Source organism: Myiozetetes cayanensis, unplaced genomic scaffold (genome assembly GCF_022539395.1).
Source record: "Myiozetetes cayanensis isolate MyiCay16 unplaced genomic scaffold, myiCay2020 scf3, whole genome shotgun sequence".
NCBI classification, from domain to species: Eukaryota; Metazoa; Chordata; class Aves; order Passeriformes; family Tyrannidae; genus Myiozetetes; species Myiozetetes cayanensis.
The window spans coordinates 65,365,225-65,390,633 of record NW_026087521.1 but is presented as its reverse complement, the minus strand read 5'-3'; the positions used below and the strand labels follow the sequence as shown (position 1 = coordinate 65,390,633).

The 25,409-nt window shown below is 39.4% G+C and overlaps 1 protein-coding gene across 1 annotated transcript in view; it reads left to right on the top strand.

Annotated features, from left to right (window-relative positions):
• Window positions 1-24,524, top strand: part of PIK3C2G (phosphatidylinositol-4-phosphate 3-kinase catalytic subunit type 2 gamma) — a 195,708-nt gene extending 171,184 nt beyond the window's left edge. Inside the window, exons 30-32 of the mRNA XM_050324986.1 lie at window positions 290-384; window positions 15,757-15,882; window positions 22,450-24,524. Of these exons, the coding sequence (XP_050180943.1) occupies window positions 290-384; window positions 15,757-15,882; window positions 22,450-22,602 (374 nt within the window). The 3' untranslated portion in view covers window positions 22,603-24,524. The remainder of the gene's footprint in view (window positions 1-289; window positions 385-15,756; window positions 15,883-22,449) is intronic.
• Window positions 24,525-25,409: the final 885 nt, after the last annotated feature.

The window sequence follows — 25,409 nt, the reverse complement described above, 5'->3', positions numbered from 1 at the left end:
ACCACCTCAATTATTTGTCACTCAAGCATAAATTTCCCACTGAATTTCAGATTGATGGCAATTAGAAAACAAAAAATCTTACTGTCAGTTCATAAACAGGAAAGAAAATGAACCCTGCTTATCAGACCACTTTCTTCCATCACAGCCCTTATCCGTGTCCTAATTTCATCCCTGATTTAAAAATGCAAATGGTTCTTTTTATATATTAGTTCATGTGTACTTCAGTATTTTACAGATCTACTTCCTCTGAGCTGTTAACTAAAAAATCAAACTATCTGGCCTTTTTCAGGTCCTCGGTCAACTGGTCATAAGCCTGGAGTACAGTTAGTGATATCCTACGAGAACACACGCCTGACAATAATGTTGAAACACATGAGGAACATTGTGAGTACTTCTCTTGTGATGTATAATTCGTAAGTCCCTGCATTTGCAGAGTACTGTGAAAACATTAATCTTCTAACACCCTTTCTTGGATAACTAATTTTAGCTTAAATTAATGACAATGCTGTTCTATCATTATTTAATAATTGGTGAGGTTTTTTTCCTTTGAGCTCACTCAAAGGAAACCTGTAACCTGTGGTTACAGGTGTGGGACAGATACAGAAACTGGGTTTCCTTGGTGGCTGGTAATGGCCTTTTCCATGAAAACCAATTTTGATACTTTTCTGGCCTCTCACCTGACACATTTTGATTCCAGTCAGACATAAGACATCATCCTGCTGCATGACTTTTTGTAGCATGTCAGCCTGGCATTATGGGTTGATTATCCAGACATTTCCTTCTAGTCTGTCATGACTGTCTATGAAGAGGGCAGAGCTCATCAGAGGGAGCAGTGTTACGTTTTAAGCAACAATGCTGTTTGGTGGGGCCATGCTCAGCTTTGTAACACAGTCTCTGTCAGGAGGTAGGGAGGTAAAAGCTGTGCATTCCTGGAGCCAGGCTATGGGAGGGGGAAGCTGGTAGTGCTCCTGCAGCAGGAGGCAGGTGGAATTGGCTGATGAAGGTGAGAGATCCTCCTGGGCCGTGTGCGATCTCTCAGCTGAAGGAGCATGTCGGCTGTTCTGTAGTGAGTTCAGCGCCCAGATGTGCTCTTGAATTCCCAGTGATTTATGTCTCAAGTAATGGCTGTGGCAAGAGATCCTAGCTTTGTTTAGCTAGGGGACTAAAGCATTTATTAACTGTTGTGGGTTCTCATTGCATACGCTGATGCCATCTCCCCCAAACTGGATTGCAGTTGCTTTCCCTAAATGGGGCCAAACTGAGGAGTTTATGTGAGCACCAGCCAGTAATAAAATAAGGCCGAATGTTTAATTAGTTGTATGAGGCACATGAGGCTTATGTAGCTCTTACTATTCTCTGTTGGTTGCTCTGGCTTCTGATTTGCAATTCAAGCATGTTCATCTTGGTGTGTAACATTCAATACATCTCTGTCCTGAGACTTGATTTCTGTTTCCCGTGTGCCACCTTGACAGGTGAGATCAGCCTCTGCTGACAGGTCCAATTTAGACAAACTTCACCTTCAGGATGTATTATAAGATCCTCTTTATTTTTTTGGTTGTGCTTTTTAAATGCAAATGACTTTCATAAACTTCTGGTAAAGTTCTAGTGGGTGGGAGGGGCATATTTCAGTGTTTGCCATGCTGATGATGTCATTGGGAGTTCAAGGAGAGGATGTGGAGATGCACAGAGTTACAGGTGTAAGAATTAGTGTTTCTCTTTATTTCTTATCCAGGGTTCAGTTCTCTTCATTTTATGGAAAGGAACAGTACAACTTTACGTTATTATTGGCTTTTGTAAGTAGGCAACTTAAATCAAATCCACTTCAGTGAGTTTGCAGAGAAGTGGTAGGAGCCCCATTCAGTAAGACTGGCAATGATTCATGACTTGAAAATAAGGTCATTGTTTTGGCAGCCTAACTTAGGCAATCATGTTTTTAAATCCTGGCTTCCAGTTCCTTCCTTCCATCTGGCCATCCATCCTTCATCATCTGATGTGAAATATGAAATAGTAGTGCTTCAGAGTACAGTGCTACTGGACTGCCTTCAGACTAGCAACCTATAACAGAAAGGTTCTTAATCCTATTAGTAGTATTCTGTACTTTCCAGTCATATAGATCTATCTCTCTGACATGTTCTCTTTTCTTTTGCCTTGCCTTGCCTTGCCTTACCTTTTTGCCTTGGCTTTTTTTTGGTTGAGCTGAACAGGCATTTTAAAAGTATGCCAAGATCATATCTTATTCAAGACATGCTAAAGCTATTTCAGGTATATTCCATCTTTTGCAGAGTCTCACTAATTATATTTTAGTGGTTCGTCTGTGCAGAGATTACTTTGCTATCTTGTTTTATTTCATAATTTATAGTAAATAATTTTTGTGCTGCTCTTCCCTATTTAATTTATCTCTATAAAGAGATTTTATGATGTGTTCAGATGTGAAAATAATTGTAGTAGGCCAAATTAATCCCAAATGTGGCTTCATAGAACTGACAGAAATTGTGATAGAGATTTTTGATCCATGTAAATAAATTTTATTTAGCATTTATGTGGGTTTACTTCTAGGGGGTTTAATAGGACATCTAGATCTTGCCATGAAAATCCTGTATTGATATACAGTGCACAAGAGACTCTCTAAAGAGCTGGTGTTTTCAGCCATTGTCAAGTGTCACACAGGTTCTTTAAAGGAGGAAGCCAAAAGACTGCAATGCTATAGCTTTGCAGGAGTTTTTTCTGGAAGGAAATTTCCCTAATCATCTGGAATGTCATAGAGAAAATGCTATAGCAGTGGAGAGCACGTGCCAGATGTGCTGCAGATGTTACATGTCAGCCATCCCTAGATCAGCTTCAGAATGTCCTCTCCTTTACCACTGCAATATTTCAGTCACGTGCTAGGAAAGCCAGTTCTGCTTGAAGAAAACTCTATCAAAAAATTCTTCAAAGACAAATAATGAAGAAGAACAGCTTCATAGATTTTGTGACTGGAAAGGCCCATTAATCTAATTGAACCTTCTGTAAAGAAAAGGCTGTATTTTTTCACTGAGAAAATACTTACAGCCAAGACACTGTTTGAACACAGAGATGTTAAGACTGGTGGTTAATGTTTGCCTACAGCTGAAGACTGTGGGTGCACAATGAAGACAAGTTCTGTTAAACAGATATTTATAAGATCCTAAAAATGTTTCAGTCTCAAGATTTCCCTCAGCAATTCATGGTTTCTTTTGAATTCTGTGATTCTGTAAGTCAGGTGGCTTACTGCTTCTACTTATGATTTGAATGGCATGACCAAGACTGCTGAGGAAAAAAACTTTAAATTCAATTTTCAAACATACAAAAGCCATGGTGGTAATAGAATGAAATTTTCCAAACTTGTCTATCACATAGCTGTAAGTCAGTCTCTTGGGGCATTACTTGTTCAACTCAAAGGCAGACAGTGCAACACTGGGCTGTACTGCATAGGCAGTACAGGCAGTATTGCCTTAATAAAGTGAGTCTGGGATAAAAGGAAACATTTGTGTAGGGATGAAAACCATAGAGGCCTGGAGAGTTTGCCTCTGGAGTCATGGGGGATGTGGCAGCTCGAGGGGATGAGACAGGGCAGGCTTATTCTACACACACAGTAGCACCGTGCCTGGCAAAGCACACTGAGTGGTCTTAGGAGGAATATACAGGAACCCAGGGGAGGTTTGTTTTGGCATCTGAAAGGATCTGTTAGCTAAAAGCAGAAACAATCCAGTGGTGGCAGCACAATACCCAGGAAAACGGCAGTAGGCAGGAACAGGAGCACAGGGGGAGTGCTAGTCTGCCTTAAAAGCATAGGCTTGCAGATCAAGTGCAAAAGGTGTGGAGATGGATTTATGAAAATTGAAAGAGATGTAGGTTTTGAACTTGAAGTGTTCAAGTTCAGGTCTGTTCATCTGGATTAACCAACACAGAGATTGGGGGATACCAAGACCCTACCAGGTCTCACACAGGGCAGACTGTGGGCGAGCTTAGTTCCACACAGCCAGAAACAGCCAAACTACCTACTGGTGCTGCTGGGCCTGCTCACTACTTGAAAAGACAGCAGGGGCAACAGAAATGGCCATTTTGGAAGTTCAGAAAAGGTTGGCTAGCATATTTACTTTCCAGCTTCACAGAGAAGCAGAAGAGAACAGTGGTTCAGCGTTGGCTCAGGAGGAAGTGTGCTTTCTCTGCTGATTTCATTGCCATGACTTCAGGCATGTCCTGTTTTCCTAGATAAGCAGCTAAACATTTTTGCCCATTACTTCTTGTGGACAAAATAACTCCTCAAGGGTAGAGGGGAGGAGAAACAAAGCCAACTTATCCTCAACCTGATGCCAATAAATGTAAAATGTTACTAGAATTCAGGAAAGCGCGCGTGGGTGATGAATTCGGAACCAATTTTACAGGGGGGAAATTTGCTGGAAGAAAAATAAACTCCTACAGTTCTCTGTAAAACTACTTCCAGCTTTCCTTTTCTAAAAGCTCTGAAGCTGTCATGTACTGCTCTTGGTGATTAATGATTCTGGGATAGCTGATATGTGGGTGACGAATTAGTAATCAGCTTTACGATTACACAGACATCCAGCCTCTTTCCATTTCATGTCCTACGCCATCCGAGTACAAATCGCTTCCAAAAATGTTTGTGAGATGTGATGCCTTAAGTGTGTTGTGAAGAAAGGTGAGAGCCAAGCTTTCCCGAAGCCAAAGGGATGAAATCTAAACCTTCAGGTGCAGAGTTGTAGGGAAGATCCCACATACAGTACAGGTAGATGCTCCGCTGCCTTTACTGGGTTTTGTCTCAAGCTTGATTGGGTGAGGGTTGGGATTTTTGTTTCAGTCTTAGTTGATTCCCATGGTTCCTCTCATGTGCTCACTAACTTTTGCCCTTTATGACTATCATTATATAGATTTAAATGGAAAATATATACTACTTGCCAACAATGCAGTGCCTACCAGCTAAATAAAAAGCCACATTATCCTTTCAGAATATTATGAATGTATTCTGCTTTCCTTGCTGCAGCCCATGCATCAGTCAACAGGGATTGGAATGAAGTTGCATAGGGAGGCAAGCCTGGTCATCCAGGGATAGAAAAGAAGAGGAAAAAAGATCCCTTTGAGCTGAACAAAAGTTACCCAAAGAGTATCAGTGACAGAATGAAACCAGCAGCCTGGCTGATGGATGGAGGTAACACATTCAGATGAAGTTCTCCCTAGACTGGCACAGGAGAACAAAATAAAAAGCCATGGGAAGAAAGCTGTTGTACTTACTCTAGCTGGTCAAGAATTTGAATTTAATTTTATATTCATAGAAAATGCTTTTACTTTTAAAATGAAAGGAAATTATCTTAGATAGACTGTGTTCTCTTTTGGACTGAAAATTAGCTGAACACCTCTAAACAAAGGGTGCAACTACTCAGCAGTAGTTTAAATTGGAAAGAGATGAGGTCTGTTCTTGTGGCACAGGGATTACTGTTGGATTTGAACATATTTGTTATGAAAGGTGTTTGACAAATATGTTGTACAGAAAGTTGTGTCATTATTTCTTGTTAAACCCTTTAATCTGTCACAGTCACAGTACTGCCTCAGCTCTAAATTCTAACTGCTCATTTTTAAATAAGTAATTCCTTACATAGTTGATATGTGTTGAATAAGGAAAAAAAAAAGCTGCAACAAACAGTGAGCTCTGTTTAATAGTATGAGTGATCTGGGAGATGAAAGTGAACATAAATTAAATTTGCCACTGGTTGCAAATGAAGAAGACATTAAAAATAATAGTGGAGACAGAGCAAGATCAAGAGAACAAAAGTAATTTCCAGAACCCTACAAGCAGCTTGGACAAATGAAAAGTATTTCCTCAGGGAGGTAGAGATCTATATCCCAGAGTAACGTGAAGATAAAACAAGCAAATGGTGAGACATGAGGTTGCTATGAGATGCCGATGAGAAAGGCCAGATCCTGGTGTCATGGTGCAGAAAGAAAGTAGTTCATCTTTATAAGGCTTTGATAGTTCTCTCAGGATGTTTTTTTTAACTAGAATACAAGTTCAAAGAACAGTTCTCAGTAGGGTTACTTAGGAGTGATTGATTCTTCAGGAGTGATTTATTGTTACTAAAACTTAACTTAGTTAAGAACAGCCTAACAAGGACAGGAGTCAATTGTGCAAATATTAAAGGGAGAAGGTGGCAAGGTTCAGGAGGAATTATTTAGGACATTGAGCAAAAGCATAAGTAGAAGCAATGAGAGCTAATTAAGGAGCAGAAATTGCATACCTCATATAATGAAATGCTTTCTTACAAAGGGAGATGGCGAGCTCTAGAATAATCGAAAGAAAAGTAGAGGGAGCTCTGTACAGTTTGAGAAATTAAAAATAGTCTGGATCAGGCATATGCAGACTTTTGTAACCAATTAAGAAATTGAGAAGAAAAATAGTGCAGGATGAAGACACAGATAACAGTCTCACTGTTTCTTTGTGCATTTTTATATTCACTTACGATCTGGGCCAGGCAAGGAGAGAAAAGAATATGTACGTGACAAAAAGATAAGAAACACAAGCAAATGCTGTTGTTCTGTTTCTTTTTCAAAACCCAGTTTTCTTTCATGCCCTCTAACAGGCAGCAGTTCTCTTAATCCTGAGTGTTTTCAAAAGGAAAGTGAAATGGGGATTTGTCTTAAGTACTTTTCTCCTATGTACTTTATTCAAAAGAGAAGAAATTTGGAGATCTATGTTTCTAAGGGTCAGACTAGATCAGTCTCATCTCAGCCAGTATCATAGACTCTGAGACTAAATAGTAATCTGAAAATTAAGTGTTCCAAGCACAACAGTAATACAGGGTTGAAAGCAATGGAATTTAGTTTCTTATTGTTTAGTAATTCTGAAATAAAACCTTCAGAGGCTTGTTCATGAAATCTGCTCTCTGCATTATACACCCTGCACCAACATTGCTTATCCACAGAATAATAATATATTAAAGCATGACTGAACCTCGATTTCTTTCATCTATGCAAAAAAAGTGGAGTTAAATTACTTAAAGACAGTAATACAGCATGCCGTTCAAGAATCTACAACACGTCACCTCTTTCTCTTATAGAAAAGAAATCTTCTATGTGATTCTTGTTCAAATCTTTTACTGGGAGTTGTACATTTATTTAGTACATTCACACTTTGGTTATACAATCACCTGATCTATGTTATTGTTGCAGCCTTGGTAACTTTTTTTATGACCACATGGTGCTATGTGGAGCACCCAGTAATCTAGTCCTGAGCATTGGTGTAGGGTCAGAAGTTTGTCAGGGTGCAGAGCTAGAATTAAGTAGAATTACTCAGAGCCTGAGTGGGCTGGGTAGGAACACAGGCCATCCTGTGACATCTTTTTCTGTGTTGTTTGCTCAGAAACAGTAATAAACACACACAAAGTTGAGTCATTGCTTGCTGGAGCTAAATTCCATCCCTCCTTGCCTGCTACTGCCAATGGTCTGTAAAAGGCAGAGAGCCACTTTTACATGACAGTCGTGGTCCTGTAGCTGTATGGACTCTTCACCTATTTCATCTGGGATTGTGTCTGTCCTGATACACAACTCTTTCTGGAGCATCAGGAAAATAGATTATTCCTTTTAAACAGGGCATCAGAGATACATCTCAGTGCATTTCTCCACCTTTCTGGTTTCAGAGCTCTATAGAGAGAAAGGCTTAGAAGAGACAACCTTGTGACCTTCTGGGTATCATAGGCCAGCTTTCATCTTATTTACTCCATTTAAGCAGAGTTACGTGGGCTTTCCTCTCAAATGACTGAAGCAGATCAGAAGCATTTTACATAGTTCTTAGAAAGCCCTGAGTCTTTTAGGATCCAGGCTATTTCCCAGAACTGTCTTTCTCCTTAAGAAACAAACAATGGTTTTGTTAAATATTTAACAAATAATTCTTGTTCACTTTGAAAATCCCCATCTGTGTTCCTTGGCGTAATTTGAGCAGGAATCAGTTCGCAACTAAGATGCTTAAATACATGGCGTGCTGGAATCACAACTCCATCACACAGTGATGGATCAGTTGGCCTGATCATGGTTGTTTTGAATACCATGAATTATTTTGCTTGACCTCCCGTGACCACTCCAGAATGGTCCATTTTCCCGTAAAGCCTATGTCATATTCCCAGCTTCATACATACCTTCTGTCATCTGTGGTGACACGAGGCAGCAGCATTCTAGAAACTGGATCCTTTTCTAGATGACTAAGCTCTCGTTTGATCAGTGGAGACCTAAACCCCAGTTCATTTCCCTGAGTCTATAGGAGATGACTGAACATGTCCCATCTGGCCTCCTGCGGAAGAGGAGGGCCTGTGTCATGTCTGACAGTCCATGCAGATATCTCAAGCATCTTTTGTGTCTCAAATGGGGCCAGGCACCAACGTGTGGGCAATTTAACCAAGCCAAGCTGGGAGATGCCCACAATATGATGGGTTGAATGGCTTTCTGGCCTCCCTCCTCAACATCATGACAGACATCAGCTGAGACTTCTCAGGGCACTTACATACCTACCTCATGTACACACCAGGACAGGTCAGCACTGGGATATTTTGCCCAGGACTGGTGTGCTCATTGCAGTGTGTTAGCTGAGATGATTTCTTTCCCTCTCAATGGCCTTGGAGAGTGTTGGTTGAGATTTTGTGGCTCAGGACAGCCCTAGACCCTGTTTTTGCCAGCACAGTTCTCCCTGTCAGGATTGCAGTGTAAAGCCAGGCTGCACAAGTCCTGGCTACTCTGCTGCAGGTGGGCTGATGAGGATGCTGCAGGTACTGGACATAAGCTATATTTGGATATTCAAATCAATAACATGGATAGAGCATCTCTGCATTTTTATCATAGTAAATGACAAAGCCATCTGGAGGCTCCCTCCACTGACACTGCCAGATTTCTGAAAGGTAGAAAGTGCCTGCTCAAAAAATGCTTTCCAGAGCTTTCCTGACAGCAAAATATATGCTGTTCAGAAACCAACTTATCTTTTTGTTTCCCTGCATTAAATTGAGATAAACCTAATTTCTTTTTTGGTTGCCTTGCCATTGACCTCCATGTCAGTGACCTCTGTCACAGTGTGTCTTCTCTCTTTATTACATACCCAGATGCATGCATCAAAAAAGAAAGAACTTAGGAAAAGGAATGAGGCAACTCACAGAGAAAAAGGAAAAAATATTTGGATCAAAGAATGCAATAGAATAATCCTTATCTTGCAGAGAAGCAGTATTTTTTAAGTGCAAAAAGCAGTTGTTTGGGAAAAAAAAACCCTAATTTGAGCAATCACTTTTGACCAGTTGCCAAGAGCTGAGAGTGCAGGGTGCACCATAGTGATATAGTGGATTCTCTTCTTTTGTAATTATTATTTAATTACTGCAAATGTGATTTTATTTTTGATTTGCTTTGAAGCAATTTGAAGATATTTTGTGACAGGAAAATTAAAAGCCTGGTAGCAGAGTGGAACAGAAGTGTTCAGCGCTTTGGGACATGCAGAGCCCGAAGGAGAAACAAGGAAGGATCTTTGGTCCCGCGTTAGGATTTATGAAGTAACAACACAACCACCTGTTCACACAGCAATCCTGTTTGTCCTGCAGGTTTTTATGTCTTATTAATCCGTTTTTGAAGGCACCTCTTGCTTTGTAATATACCAATTTCTCAGCTCTTTAAGTTTAGAAGTAGCCCAGAGGATGTTCTCTTTTCCTAAGACAGAGGCTGTATTTGCTAATTAGGCTGCAGCTTTGAAAGACAGGATTTAGCCTTTCTCTGCTAAGTTACACAGGGACTCAGAGAAAGTGAAAGACAATGTAGCAGCAATGATGGCTTTTCCACACTTCTTACTAATTTTAATTTAGTCTAGAGGCAGCTAGTAATTTATAAAGGTTACTGCGGTGCAAGGCTGATTTCTTCTGTGGATTTTTTTCTAATCCTCCTTTATTGGATAATAATCAAATACACCTAATGTCTACACTTCTTATATAGACGTTTTGCTTTGAAGCTGTGAAAGCTTTTTCTAAGCACTTATTATAGTGATACAGTTTTTAAAGGTGCAAAGATATCTTGATGTTAAACATTACAGAATATATTTTAGTCCTTCACTATGTAAATAAATTCTCATGGCAGTGTATGTAGGAACACAAGATGAAGGTAAAGGATAGGAAGACTAAGAAAACTACAGGGCAAAGTGAATTATTTTCATTTGGGGGCAGTAGCTGAAATGGGAGTCTTTCTAAAGGTTGGATATCTTTTTTTTTTTTTTTTTTCCCCCTCATTGAAGAACAGGAAGAAAGCAACTGAGGTTTGAAAATATCCAGGAAATTAATTTTTGGGGGAAGAAAGGAAGTTATTTATAAAGGAGAAAAGGTGGCATTAGTTAATACAAGTTACCTTTGATCATTATTTTTTATTGTCAAGATGGTTGAAAATGAAAAATGGGAAAAAGAGAACAGCAGCTGGAACTATCAAATGCTCAGGAGCCATCAATCTGTTTCACTCTAGGACAAAAGGTGATCTGCATGTTTAACACTAACAGAAACTGATAGCATGATTTACATGTGAGGCAAAAGTCACCTGAAAAGAAAATTTTGTGTCACTTAGGAAGACGTGAGTTTTAAAAAGTTTCACAACAAATTATCATTAAAGTACATATTTTAAAAATCATAAAACTTTCCTCAAAATTCATATGAGTATGGCCCAACATTCATATTGGCTGCTAAAACACTAAACAGTTTAAAGTATGGCAAATTTTGAAGTAACTAGGCCTATTGTAATGCTAACAAAGAATCCTTGTGTTAGGAGAGTTATGGATTATTAGTAACGGTCAAGGGAGAAAAGTCATTAGGATAATACAATTCTTGTGGAAAAATTAATTGAATTTCATATATTATTTCCCAGCTACAGCTACTATATTTAAAATTAAATTACACAGAACATAACCTATCAGTGTGGGCTTCTGTAAGTAAATACCAACTTTTTTGGTTTTGTAAAATAAAACTGAAGTGAAAAATGGAACATAGCCATAACAGATACAGGTCTGTATTGAATTAGAGATGTGGAAAGTAGTAAATCCAGAGTATTATTTCCTCTCCCTCACTCCCACTCATTCTTAAATATTTCTATCACCTTCTGCCTGACTTTAGGAAAAAAAAAATAAAATAAACTGCTTTTTTAAACATATATACAGGCAGTGGTAACTGAGTTCCTTAAAAACATCTGTCATTATCAAGGTCAGGTAGGCTGGTCATTCTCTGAGAAAATTATTCCATCATCACTTGTTTGTATTTGTAGGACGCACAGGGAGTCAGCTTCTAAATTCAAATTTTTTTATTGGGAGATTAAAATCAGTGGGTTTTTTTGTGGTTGTTTTGTCCACAGGCATATCAAGAGGGCCTGTGGCATTTCTGTTGGGAGCTTGGTTTTATACCCTTGCAGCCTTACAGATTTTTATGGCTTGGATTTATTCGCAAGCATACACAATCAAAGATTTAAGACAGTAATTTAAATTGGGATTAGCTTCTTCTGAAGGAAGTAAAAATCCTTTATTTTGGGGTTAATGAAATGACTACAGACTGAAACATAAATAGAATTCAGTCTAAAACTTTGAGGTGTTTTCTGTTTGCTTGATCAGAAGTTCATTCAAGGTGCAAAGATGTTGCAGAGTAAAGTGCAAAAGGTCGTTCCCAAGGTACCCTTTGATTTTCCTTCTGGCCTGGACTATGGACAGAAATCAGTGATTTTTTTTTTTTTTTTATTCTTTAATAATAAAAAAAAGGGGGGGTTTTCTGGGTTTCAGAAAGAAATCTCACCCTGTGTTTATAATGGGCTCACCAGAACAGATTATCTTTGGTGCAAAGGCAGAAGTTCCACCTGAACATGAGGAGGAACTTCTTTGCTGTGCAGTGACCGAGCACTGGAACAGATTGCCCAGAGAGGGTGTGGAGTGTCCCTCACTGGAGATATTCCAGAACCATCTGGATGCAATTCTGTGCCATGTGCTCTGGGATGACCCTGCCTGAGCAGGAGGTTGGACCAGATGACCCACTGTGGTCTCTTCCAACCTGACCCAGTCCATGATTCTGTGATTTGGGTCAGGCATTCTTCATATTTGCCTAAATTTATAAATGTGTCAGTGCAGTCTCAGTTAGAAGTGAAAGGACAATCCAGAGAGTTTGCTCACTAAATGTGACAGAAGACATAATCTTTAGGAAGAAAAATATTTCAGGTGTTTTCCGCCATTTTTCCTTTATTCTTCATTCTTCTTTAATTCAGTGCTCAACTCATATATGAAACCTGGGAAAGAACTAGCTTGCCCAAAACCTTGAGGTTTTTTGCCTGTTATGTCAGTTGTCGTAATAAAACTTCAAATTCCACCTACTTAAGATTTAAAAAGATATTTCTGCCATGTTTATCCCACTCTTGTTTTTGCACTATGATTGTCAGACTGCCAAGATCACTCCTTGTCCTTCCTAGGGAGTGTCTAGCAAAGTACAGTTCCTTCCCCTGCAAAGTCTTGCCTCAATAAATCCTCTGGTGAAGCAGGCTCTTCACAAGAAAAAAATTCAACTGTTATGCCAATCTAAAGAGAAACCACCATAAACTTATCATACAAGCTACCCATATTCTGCTCCTGTAAGGCCATGGCTTGGCCATCTGTAGTTTTGCATTATAAGTGTGTGGTGGCCCAGAACCTTTATAACTGTTGAAGTCCTTAATTAGATGTGTTATGTCATATCAGGAGTCAGGGGAGGGCAGCTGAGAAGTGGGAGATGTGATCTGGCTGAAAGAGTGTTCAGCTGAAGCTTTTTTCCTTCTTTGATGGCATAACAGTGCCACTGGAAATGGAGAATTGGGACAGTTGTGGAATTTGGAGTGGGCTCTTTGCCTTTTCTTGGCAAGGGAAGATGAAGTGTGAAAATGTCACCTGTAAAGCAGGGTAGAGGAAGAAAACCTACACCCAACAACCAGAACTAAGATCTCTAGTTGGAATTCTTGTGGCTGCAGTTGAAATTACCTCTAACACTCTGGCTGCTGATTGCTACTATTCATGAAAAGTGGCTTTATTTTAGTTTTGAAATATCCCAGAGCAACTGCTCTGCCTTGAGTTTCCCCCTCTGAATTTCTAAAATATTCTCTTTTTTGATTTTTCTCTCTTGACCCTCTCCTCCCACTCGTCTCTTTCAACATGTATTTAGCTACATTCAAAGGAAAAGTGAGGAAGCAGTTTTCAGTCCATGTTTCATGTGGCCAAAGCACTGCTGCAAAGTGCCTTCTTTAGATTTTGGGAGGAGTCAGCTACAGAGGAAGGTTAGTTGGCTGAAGGGTAGGTAATATGCCAAAGAGCAACTCAAAGGCGTAGTGACAATTGTATCTGACTTCTTTTTGATTCATCGCATCCACTTCTGGATACCCGGGTCCTGTTAAGCAATCTCCTGGCAATCAGCTTTTATTCTTTCCCTGGCAGGTGAATGTCAGGCTGAGCCTGTTTCCAGTTCAAACAACAATGCCATGATCTGTGCCCTTGCTGTCTGAGGGTGTGCAGTGGGGCACAGCACTTGTGGCTACACCCTGTCCTGTCCTACCTGGGCAGCTCGAAGGGAGAGGATGGGACAGGTGCAGCCACGTTACCTTTGTCACCTGTTACCTACTACCTGGGCTCCCCAGCCTGGTGCCCTTTGCAGCTGCTGCTGACCTCAGCTTTCAAAATTAGCTCTGGCATGGTCCCTGGTTAGGCAACACACTGCTGGGATGATTCATAAAGCCTGGCATTTTATGGGACTCTCCCTGTGCTGTATTTCCACACTGGAGATAGTGAAGATCGTAGTGCTGGGCTTCAGCAGTTGTGCTCATAAGGTCTTAGTCAAGAATGACCCTTTTTTTTTTCCTTTTTATTTAACCAAGTTCCCTTCTTTGTCTGAAACAACTAAAATGAATTGAGCTTCAAGATGCAGTGATATTTACCTATTCATTGAGAAGGGAAGAGCTTGATTACAGTTACGATCGTGGTTGCTTGAACTGGTATTTAAGGCTACATTTCTTTCTCCTTCCTGATTTTTAAGAGATGTTCAATTTACTGTTACTTGTAATCCTCGACTGAAGTTTTAGTACAGTCCTAGATCAAGAGAGACGTGCTTTCAAATGGGCAGTGTTAGTTATAAATCCTGCATTAGCAATGAGCTACTCTGTCCTAGGAAAATACCCGTTACTTTCATTGGCCTTTAATGGCTTTCTTATGTCAGACATTGAATCCCATCTATCTAAATCCCATGTGCATTTTAAATCAGATGTACTTTGGGGGGGGCTTACCAATAGTGATATTAATCACTCACATAGTGCTGACAATGTGTAATGATTTGAGTAGTGCATCCTTTGATGCTGTGTTGTGTTAACGATACCAGTAATAAGCTTTGCAGCTGACCACATCATTTGCCTTGAAGGATCATTTCAGATAACAAAAACCAGAGGTTTGTTGTGCAAGCACTGGTTGCTCACACGCACAAGCAGTGTTTTCCTTCCCCATAGAGATGTTATTTATTGCTAGGAGACCGTGGTTTCTCCTGTCCCAGGGATATGTTGTTGATAATGCCTGTAGAAAGCCCCACATTTCCAGACACATACCGTGAATAATCAAAATCTGAGAAATTACTTTCTTGTGAGCCAGGTGTAAAATTACAGTGGGAAATATAAATGCAAGTGCCTGTATAATACTCTGGGTTTGTTGGTTACAAATGTTTTAAGATCTCTTCTTTTTTTCCTGTGTTTTTATTTGCATCCTGTCACTGGATTGCCTGCGAGCTGCCAGGTAAACCTGCTGCTTAAAATGCTATGATTAAATTAAAATTCTATGATTAAAATTACTGATATTTTGATATGCCCCATTTTGTGCTTTCTGATCATGTACTGTGTAACCAACACAAGGGTTTGTGCTTAATTATAAGGGAAGCACTAAGTGACATGTGCTGGCAAAATACCTGCTCCACGGTTTTTCATTATTATGTTTCTTGTGTGTTCTTTTGAAGCCTCAAGTAATTCTAATGCTCCTTTAGGAATAACCTTACAGCTCTTCAGAAGTTATCAAAAAGCTCTCCACCCACCAGCACTGGGTTATGACTGAGCCTGGTTAATAGATTGGCTGTGATCTCGAGTAGCTACTATAAGAGGGAATATCTGCAATATGGTTCAGTAACCTGAACTGGAAAATTAAAGAGAGATTGCAGCTGTGTGATGGGTGAGATTGGAAAGACTGTTATTATAAGAATCCTGTTCTGCCCATATTGCTGCAGGAACTGCTCCTGGCTCTTCTATAGTAATATGTTCTATGAAATACCCTTAGAAACAATCAGCTCTACCCAGCATCAGCACTGATACTTAGGGGTTAACACCAGTAGGAGCCTACTGGCTAAAATCCAGTTTCTCTGGCAATGCATTGCTGTGGAAAGTGGAAGGGCTAGACTTTGTATCAGATTAAGCTGAGTTAAAGTAGATTGAGGCTTAAGGGTTTTTCCATCAGAATGTATGATTTTAAAGATAGGCAATTTTACCTTGTCCTTGTATTATTTAATTTCTATTATTGATTCAATTTTAAGCTGAATTCTAATAATTCCTGTTATTTACTGCACTAGGACTCCAATTTAGCCAAGAGAACACTGAGAATCTAACATGTTTCTGTGTCTGCCTAAAATCCAGATTTCATTTGGTACTTTTTATTTGTTTTCTTTGCTAGACCATGGGCATTCATATTATGACCTTTTTGTTTTTCAGCACCTCCCAGATGGCTCTGCCCCAAGTGCACACGCTGAATTTTATCTTCTGCCAGATCCTTATGAGGTCAGTCGAAGGAAAACAAGAACAGCTCCAAAAAGCTCTGACCCTACTTACAATGAAATCGTGAGTACCATTCACTTTCTTCTATCATTTCTTATTTCACAGAATCACAGAATGGGTCATGTTGGAAGGGACCACAGTGGATCATCTGGTCCAACCTTCCCTCTCTCAAACAGGGGCATCCCAGACCACACTGAACAGGATTGTGTCCAGATAGTTCTTGAATATGTCCCATGAGGGAGACTCCACAACATCTCTGGGCAACCTGTTCCTGTGCACGGTCACCCTCACAGTACAGAAGTTCTTCCTCATGCTCAGGTAGAATTTTCTGTGCATCAGTTTCTGCCCATTGCCTCTTGTGCTATTGCTCAGCACCCCGAGCAGAGCCTGGTCCATCCTGTGACACGTCCCTTCAGACACTGACAGCCACTGATGAGCTCCCCTCAGCAGCAGCTTGTTGTCCACCACAAGCCCCAGGTTCTTCTCTGCAGAGCTCCTTCCCAGCAGGTCGGTCCCCAGCCTGTGCTGGTGCAACTTGTTTGATTTTCTTTGCCCACTCTTGAAATAAAATTATAACAATTCAGCTTTTAGAGCTGTTGCAATGAGGATGATCAGAAAGAAGGAACATATCATGAGCTGAACCACAAGCGGGCTGTGCATCTTTCTCAGAACTGAGACAGTCTCTTTTATGTCTGTCTTTTCAGGAAAACAGCTGGATTTTTCACACTGCTCTATCTTACCCATTACCACATTTTAGCCAAATGAAACCAAGCATCATTGCACCATAACCTAGTCAGTTTTGAATGCAGGTTTGTACAATAGCATGAAGAGTACTAATGGAGTGGATACTGTTATTCAAATTCACATTTGAAAATTGGTTGTCACTGTCCTAAATGATAACACAAGAATAAATAGCCAGATTCTTTTTATGTCAAAATACTAGCAGTTCACAGCTATATATGATTATTTCACACACCACTGAAGTGCTCAAGCCTCTGGGGTGAAAGGAAACATTTTTATGAGGAAACATTTATGACAGAATGGGAAGTGGCATAAACTGTTCATTTGTAAAGGCAGATGAGATTGAAACAGTAGGTGGGATTGGAGATTATAATTATTACATATAATAAATCTCCTAAAGATCTCAAAGCAATTTACAAATGCTCTTTCAGCAGGCTATAAAGTAGAACGCATGGAAAATATTACCACTCCACCCTGTTTCATAGATAAGATATGATGAAGCTTAGGTTAGTCAGCAGAGTCTGAGTCCTTATCTCCTAGTTTCCCAGTCCTGGAGTTTTAATATTTCTCTTTTCCCACATCCAAGTGATTACAAAACTTACCTACTTACACTGATGACTTCCAGTGCTTCTGTAAGAAGGCTCCTTGAGTAGTAGTGCTGCTCACAGCTGAGACAAATTTCCCTCCCTACGGTACTGCAGTGGAATAACAAAGAACTAGGTTTTATTTTTTGTTATTTCTTTCTTCTTTTGCAATCAAAGAGAGAGTGGAGTGGGTCTAATTCACCTGTCTAAAGAAATTCCTTTACATTTGAAGGATATTTAAAGCAAAGAAATACAATAGGATGTATCACAACATTAGTTGTAAAATATCCAAGATGGACTACAGATAAGAACCAACCAGCAACACAGGAAGACAATTACTTTCAAATCATTATTAGATCAGTTTGAATATAAGAAAATCCAAAATCCTGTCTGCAGTCAGACAGTAATCACAGGGAGGAGATTTCATTGTGGTTAAAAGAGTACTTGCTGCTGTTAAAAGAAATTCCATGAAAACTTTAATATCCTTAATCAAAATTTAGAGCCTTTTTCACAGATGCTCAATCTTTTTCACCAGGAACTGCTAATCACAGTGGGGACATATGGTTCCATTGAACTTGGACATTTCAAACCCAATGCCTGTGCTGTGGCTCTGTTCTCCCATATGTGATGTCATTCTGTATGCATTTTCTGTCCAAGGCTGGTAGACTGAGGCAAAAGCTGCCCCAGGGAAGAAAAACTACTAAAAATAAAAGTCAGCTGCCTTTAAGTTAGTTACTGTACAAAACACTGTGTACAGAAACGTACTAGCCTTTTTATGAGTTCATAAGTTTTTATTAAAGCCAAGTGGCTGGAAGGAAGCTGTATATTAATTTCTTTCTTTGTTCGAGACTGAGAAAAATCTGAAATGTGCTTCTCTTGGGTATTTTTTATTTTAGTTTTTTACTTCTATTGCTTATGACTGCCTACAGCAAATTATCAACCTTGCAAAAGTGCTTTTTATGTTTGATTTTTACTTATGTGTGTGAGAGAGATGTGAAAGTCCAGGAGGGCTGACAATAAAATGAGCTACGCCAAATGTTTTGGAGCTGCTTTTAACAGGAACTCCTTTTTTTATTCTTTTTCCTGTATTTGTATTTTGGAGTTTGTGGCATTCACACTAGTCTAACATTGCATTAAAAAATGATGGCTGGCAAAAAGAGTAGATTCACAGAAAAATGGAATGCAAAGAGAAAATTAATAACATACCTGTTATAAAATACATTTAGGAATAAAAAGGAGTGTATTCAGGAGGTTTCAGAGTAGTTTAGTAAAAACTAAGTTAAAAGAAAGAATTAAAAATAAACCTGAGTGACTAAGCTCTTGCCAGGAGAAGCCACAATGCCCAGATCCAGCTGCAGTGAGTCCTTGCTCGTATGTGTAACCATTGCCCCGAGAGATGCTTCAGGGTTCTTGGTTGTCCTCTCCTGAGTTCCTGCATGGAAGCACAGACATGGAATGAGTGAAGCTACAAGGCAAGGCAGAGTGTGCATTCCATAACAAGAGGGCACTCTCTCTGTCCTGCCCCTTGGGTACAGCCAGATGTGGGCACATCGACCTGGGCCACAGCAGTCTGTTGGAGCTGAGGGGGAGCTGGCCTGGAGCAGCCTGAACAGCCCCAGCAAGTCTGATGGAGAGGGAGGAGGGGAACTGCACCAGGAGCCACAGCCACTCCCTCCGGCACCACGCATCAAAGCTAATTTGGATTAATTACTCAAATCTAGGAACTGTGCCATGGCTACCTAAGGAGAAGCAACTGTCCCGCATTTGTGATTAAAATGTCATTAGACTCCTGTAGGTCAACAGTGCTTCTCTTTTTGGAGCCAGGAGTACTTGAATTCCAGCCCTAACTGTCCCACTGCTTTGCTGCATGGACATGCATAACTCACCTCCATCTGATCCAGCTGTATAAATGGCAGGTAAATATTCTTACTGCACAATCATTTCAGGATTTAACTGTTGCGGTACAAAATCCTGGCAGGTGGCATTCGTTTTACCCACAGAGTAATTCAACTATCTCCAGACCTGCCTTCTGTCCCTACATCCTGATGATATATGCCTTGCTCCAGCTGAATTTGCAATAGCATTTTAGAAACAGTTTACTGGGATCATTTGAAAACCACCCACCCTGCACTGTAAAGGTCTGTCATTGCTCAAAGCTTTTTTTTTTTAACTCTTTTTGGCCAAAGATTGAAAGTTGTTCATTACCCAAGTTCACGCCTGTTGTGATCGACCATACTGAAGATTTCTTAGCTTTTACAGCTTACATGTATACTTTTTGTTGATTTAAAGCAGCAGCTGGTATCTTTAATATATTGGCAAAGAAACAAGGCAGCTTTCTTTGGTAACATTAGCATTGCTCCAGTGTCAGATCATAGATTTACTGTAAATTATATTATCACTTACTATACTTGCCCTTGCTTTTCGGATTTTTTTTCATCATTTCAGTTTTATTTTGGTGGGCAAAGGCAACTGGGGGACAGAGAAGCTGGAATTTTTAAATCATGTACAATTTGGCAAAATAGCTACAGTAAACATCAAAAAACTGAAAAGTACCAGGTGCGACTTTCATGACAGCTGTTCCAAACCGTGATTTCCAAGGTTTCTAAATAGAAATGTTGCCCCCTGGTAAGATCTTTCTAGTAAAAGCCACTTAAAAAGACTGAGCGGGACAGTTTTTCTTTCCCCCACAACCTGTGGCACTAAATGTTCATCGCCACAGCACCAATTATCCCCTTAAACCAGAGATGGGGATGTCCTGTCTGTCAGTGTTTGCTGCCAGAGTTCCCTGGTGTCCTGTCTGTTCCATGCTCCCTGTGAAATCCCCCCAAACTGCAGTGCAGACGAAACCCAAAAGGCAGCCAAAGCCAACTTGAGTCGGGTGGGAGAACCAGCAGTTTTGCGCCTCCCAGGTCCACCCGTGATCCTCAGAACCACCTTTCTGTTGCCACTCAGCATGAAGAACGTTGCTGGGGGTGAGCCTTTATAAACTGTCCCTGCCTGAAGGACATCTCCCACGACTGTTTCTTTCCCTTACGAGTGGAGGTGCAGCGAGGGCTCAGCAGTTCAGCCCACAGAGCTCCAAGCTAGAGGGAGCTTTGTTTCCTCAGCAGTGCCACAGGTACAGCCTGCACTTGGATTGCACAGAAAATCCAAGCAGGTTGTGTGGCAAACACCTTTCAGGCAGTTTCAGTTTCCCATTCCCCAGAAGTGACAGACTGCCACTGCGTTTGCTGTTTAAACTGCACAGCGAGATTAAATTTAAAGCGTTCTCCCTTTGCAACTAAAATAGCAAAAACATTTCCAGCCATACAAATTTTAGATTGAATGTACTTCTCTTAACAAAGCTTACCTTTCAGGCCTGAACCAGCTGAGAGCATTCTTTCACATTTTTTCAGCCCACATGCAGTTCACTCAGCAGTTTTTGGTTAATGCAGAGACTGAAGCATGGGAATCTGATCTGAGTGCAGGTCATTCTTGTTAGCCTATCGCTCCAGATTGGTAGAGGGTTTTTAAGTTCAAAAAATACACCATTAACATTTCATATTTAACCTCATTGTGTTCTCACAGTATCAAGGTAATTTAAAAGATACTTTAAAAATTATAGACCTTAGTACTTTTCTAAAGAGATGCCAAACAACTGTCTCATTTATTTTGAGAAGTATTAAACAGCAGTTCTGGAGTAATGGAAACATCTAAATTGAGTAAATTCCACTTGCTAAACTGGGTTCAATCTCAGAGGTGTTCGACATCTACAACTTCTACGGAGTGGGTTGAGCATTCTGTCATGTTTAATATTTGATGATTCCATAAAAAAATTCTAGCCTTTTTATAGTAGGCACATTTGGGTATAGTTAGCATCTAGAATCATTCATGAAGTTATTTGCATTAGAATCAGAGAATCATTAAGTTTGAAAAATACCTTTGAGATCATCAATTCCAACCTTAGCACTTACCACTGTGTTCACCATTAAACCATGCCCTCAAGTGCCACATCCACACATTTTTGAACACTTCCAAGAATGGTGACTCCACCACTTTCCTGTGCAGTCTGTTCCAGTGCTCTACAACCATTTCCATGAATAAATATTTCCTAATATCCAATCTAAACCATCCCTGGCACAACTTGAGGCCATTTCTTCTTGCCATGTCACTTGTTACCTGGGAGAGGAGGCTGGTCTCCACCTCACCACAACCTCTCTCAGTTAGTTGTGGAGTCATAAGACCCCCTGAGCCTTCTTTACTCCAGGCTGAACACCCCCAGCTCCCTCCGCTGCTCCTCACAGGCCTTGTGCTCCAGACCCTTCCCCAGCTCTGTTGCCCTTCTCTAGCCTTGCTCCAGTGCCTCGATGTCTGAATTATTGTTCCTATTGAATTAGTAAAATTTATAGACCATTTTCAAAGGAAAATTCTTATCTCTTTTATGATGTGGGCCTGTTGGATCTAGGACAGTTACAAAATGTTATGGAAGTCTTGGATAGAAGAAAGTTTAGGTTTACTTTGGCTTGATCTTATTTTTAATTCTGGTATGTAGCACAAGATTTAATCCCAAGTACAGTAGTGGGAAAACATTCTGAGGCACTGTGCCTTCATGTGACACACCTCTGTAACACATACTAATGCAACAGAAAGTTGCTTTAAGGTGCTACTGAGGAATATGTAACAAATAAAATATACATAGGTTAAACAAATTGACACCAAAACTGTTTTCCTGTCTTTTTCTGATTTTTGCAGAAAAGCAATACCATTTATCAAAGCATCTACTCTAGAAAGATATAGAATAATTAAAAAATTCTACACTTTTACAGAATTACCTATCTTACGTTTTCATGCCACTGTCCATAATGAGCGCCCTCCATCTGAATTTCTCCTCCACAAATTCAGACCCGTTATGATTCCCTGTGGAACTTCATATAGGTTGTGATATTTCTTCATGTTTGAGTTCAAAGCTCTGCTTATGTTAGAGTTTCAATTTTCAAATGGAAAATTATGTATACTGGGGTTTTTTTCTTATGCATTGCACAACACAGTTTTCAAATTTATTTACAAATGGTAATCAGATTTCACAAGCCTAAGCTGGCAGAATCTCTCTTATATAAACTAGATAAGGTCAAATATATTTCTGAGGTAAATTCACTAAGTGATTTTGGCTCATGGTTAATAGTTTACAATTCTGGATGGAAATTTAAAGCAATTATCATGAAGTTGTAATCATCATCCTGAATGCTGTATTGAAGTAAGTGCTTTGCTTTTCAAATAGATTAACAAATTTGTATTTTTCTTTCTGTTTCATTGTATATTATTTCAGGTTGTGTATGACAAAGTCACGGAGCTCAAAAGCCATGTACTGAAGCTTGTTGTGAAAAGCAAAGGAACTTTTGTGGGAGCTGTTAACATCCAACTGAGCAGCGTCCAGTTAAACGAAGAAAAGTGGTATCCGCTGGGAAATAGTATCATTTAAATGTTCTCTGAGATAATTCAGTTATTTATCCACTAATTTTTCTTTATCCCATTTCCCACGGTACATTTTGTCTCAGTTGCCCTTGAGAATATGCAGTCATCTGCTGACCACAGTTTTTAACATTCTAATCATAAGGCTATTGTCTTAAAATTGCTACCATCTTCCTGCAACAGATTCCTGACAGTGTGAGTTTAAGAAATCACACGCTAAGGACTTGTAGCAGCATGCAGGAAATTCTTGCGACAGCAATAAAGATTTTTGGTTATTTCATATTCAATTGGACTGTAAAAATACTGAATTCAGTGCACATCAAAGTGTGGGGCCTCATTCCTTGCACATTAATTCCACTGGCTGTGTTGAAACAATGCTGATAATGGTGTAATTTATGAGCAACTGCTGTGACCCCACTGGATGTGATGATTTCACCAGAAAACCATGGATGGTTTTCTGGCACCTGGGTGCCAACACATTTCAGATGTCTGACAAATTTCACATTAAATCTTATGCAGTCAATAATCTATTTTAAAAAAAAAACAACTTAAAAGCTTTTTCTATAATGTAACATACAATCCAAGGTATTCATTTGTCAGTTAGGTGTGTCATTGTTTCTTTTATTCTGACATCCAAGGAGCAGCTATAACTGGTCATTTGTGAGAAAAAAAGGAGGAGGGAGAAGCTAATGCTCATGAATAAATGGAACATATTGAATGTGAGATTTCAGTGGGGTATTTATTTGAGATCATGATATCACAAATATTTGTTCACCTGTCTTACCACCTATGCTTACTTCTTATGCTGCATAAGGGATTCAAGTCAATGCATGCATTGAATTGACCTCGGGGCTATAAAACTTATCTTTACATATTAAATAATGAACATGAGTGGTTCCAATTATGGGCTCTGTTGTTAAGGCATTTTTACATAAATTGGGGAAGCACTTAAGCACATCTTTAAACATTTGGCATATGAGCAGCCATAATGAATGGTCCATTATTGCCAGACTCTTACACACACTCAGCTGACCACACATACAGACCTTCCCAGGACCAAGGGCACATTTTTAAGGCACAGGAGAAATGTTGATTTGTGATCTGCTCTGATGAAAATTTTAAGTTACCATATACCAGGTAGGTCTGACATTTGTCCTACCAGGTGGAAAAGTGGTCAACATAGTGACAATAATGTCAGAAGTGAAGATAATTACCTTCTTTTCCCAAAGGACACTCAGAAAAGAATCTTCAGAAGTAAAGTTGTATAAAACTCCTGAAGTGGGACCAGTTATTTAGGAAACAGAATAGGCTGGAGTTTTTCTCAGCATCACACCAATTGACTCTGTCACTTGGCCAGTTTTAATCTTAGAATATTTTCCCCAGGCAATCTCCTGTATTAAGCTCCTCCTCAGTAAGAGGAGGTGGGGGGAACTCTGCTTCAATATTAATAGTATGAGTAATATGGAGAGCTGTAAGAAGCTATAAAATATTTACCACATAAAAGGGATATTGGCTGGCATACAGATATCACTACAAAGATCAGTGTGCCTAACATTTTAGATTATAGTCTCACCTGGGTAAGAAATCAAGTGCCTTGTCATTCAAGCACAGAAAACACATTGAGGCTGGCTTACCACGTTACCAAATTACCTGACCTTACAGTTCAATATTGATTTTAGATTCCTCTTAGTCTACTGTCTTAGTTTCCTTATTATAACTATAATGCAATTTTCTAATAGTGTTATTTCCTGTGACATTTTCTAATGGTTGTTTACCACATGCCCTGATTTTCCATCTTGGAGCAACATTAAATAAAATAACGTCAAAACAGCAATAAATAAAAAGAGCATTACAATATAATATTATCACAACTGTCTGCAAATATAAGCAATATTTTGTTTGGTATTAAAGAAAGAAAGCTGTAAACTTAATATCCTTTTTTTAAAAAATAAAATAATGTTTGAATAAAAAATCTGCCATTAATTGAGTAGCTATAGTCCTGTGGAAGGTCAACAATATTTCAGTTCTGTAAGGAAGATGGGAAGATTTTGTGTTACAGGCAAGATCTACACTGATATCTCTTAGGTGAGAAGTAGATCTTAAATCACACAATCAACTCTTGCTTTTTCTAAAATTTTTCAAGTTCTCCTCAAAGTACTGTGCTTCCTATTTCCTGAGTTCACAGTAAGATGTATCCTGAGCTCCCTGCTGCTATGAGGAACATGGGCCTTTACAAATCAGTCCATGAATTTTTTTGTCTTTCTTTAGCAGAAGGAGGTTCAAGACTAAGCTAAGAAAAGGTACCAGTATTAGCATATGATTTTTTTATTATTTTAAGAGCTACTTTTTTCCTCAAAACTATTTTTTTCAGGTAACAAAATTACAGTGAACATTAAGGAGGAATAGCCCAGCTGGAAGCTGCTGTTGTTATAAATGTAAAGGGTACATTGTATGTGTAGTTTTTCCTATTCTCTTGGAAAGATACAATGCCAAGAAATTTTGTTCAACACAATTGAAAATGTCAATGTAACATGCTCATATTGTAAAAATTAGCCTTATTTCTCAGAGCTTATATATTAGACTATTATTCTCAGTAATTAATCATAAATTTGAAATTAGCTAAAAATTACATTATTGACTGAATTTTAAAAATATACAAAAAAGTTCTGTATTTATGAATTGTTTCTAAAGAATCATAGAGTCACGGAGTCATAGAACGGTTTGTGTTGGAGGGATCCTTAAAGATCATGTAGTTCCCACCTTCCTGCCATGGGCAGGGACACCTTCCACTAGATCAGGTTCCTCAAAGCCGCCTTT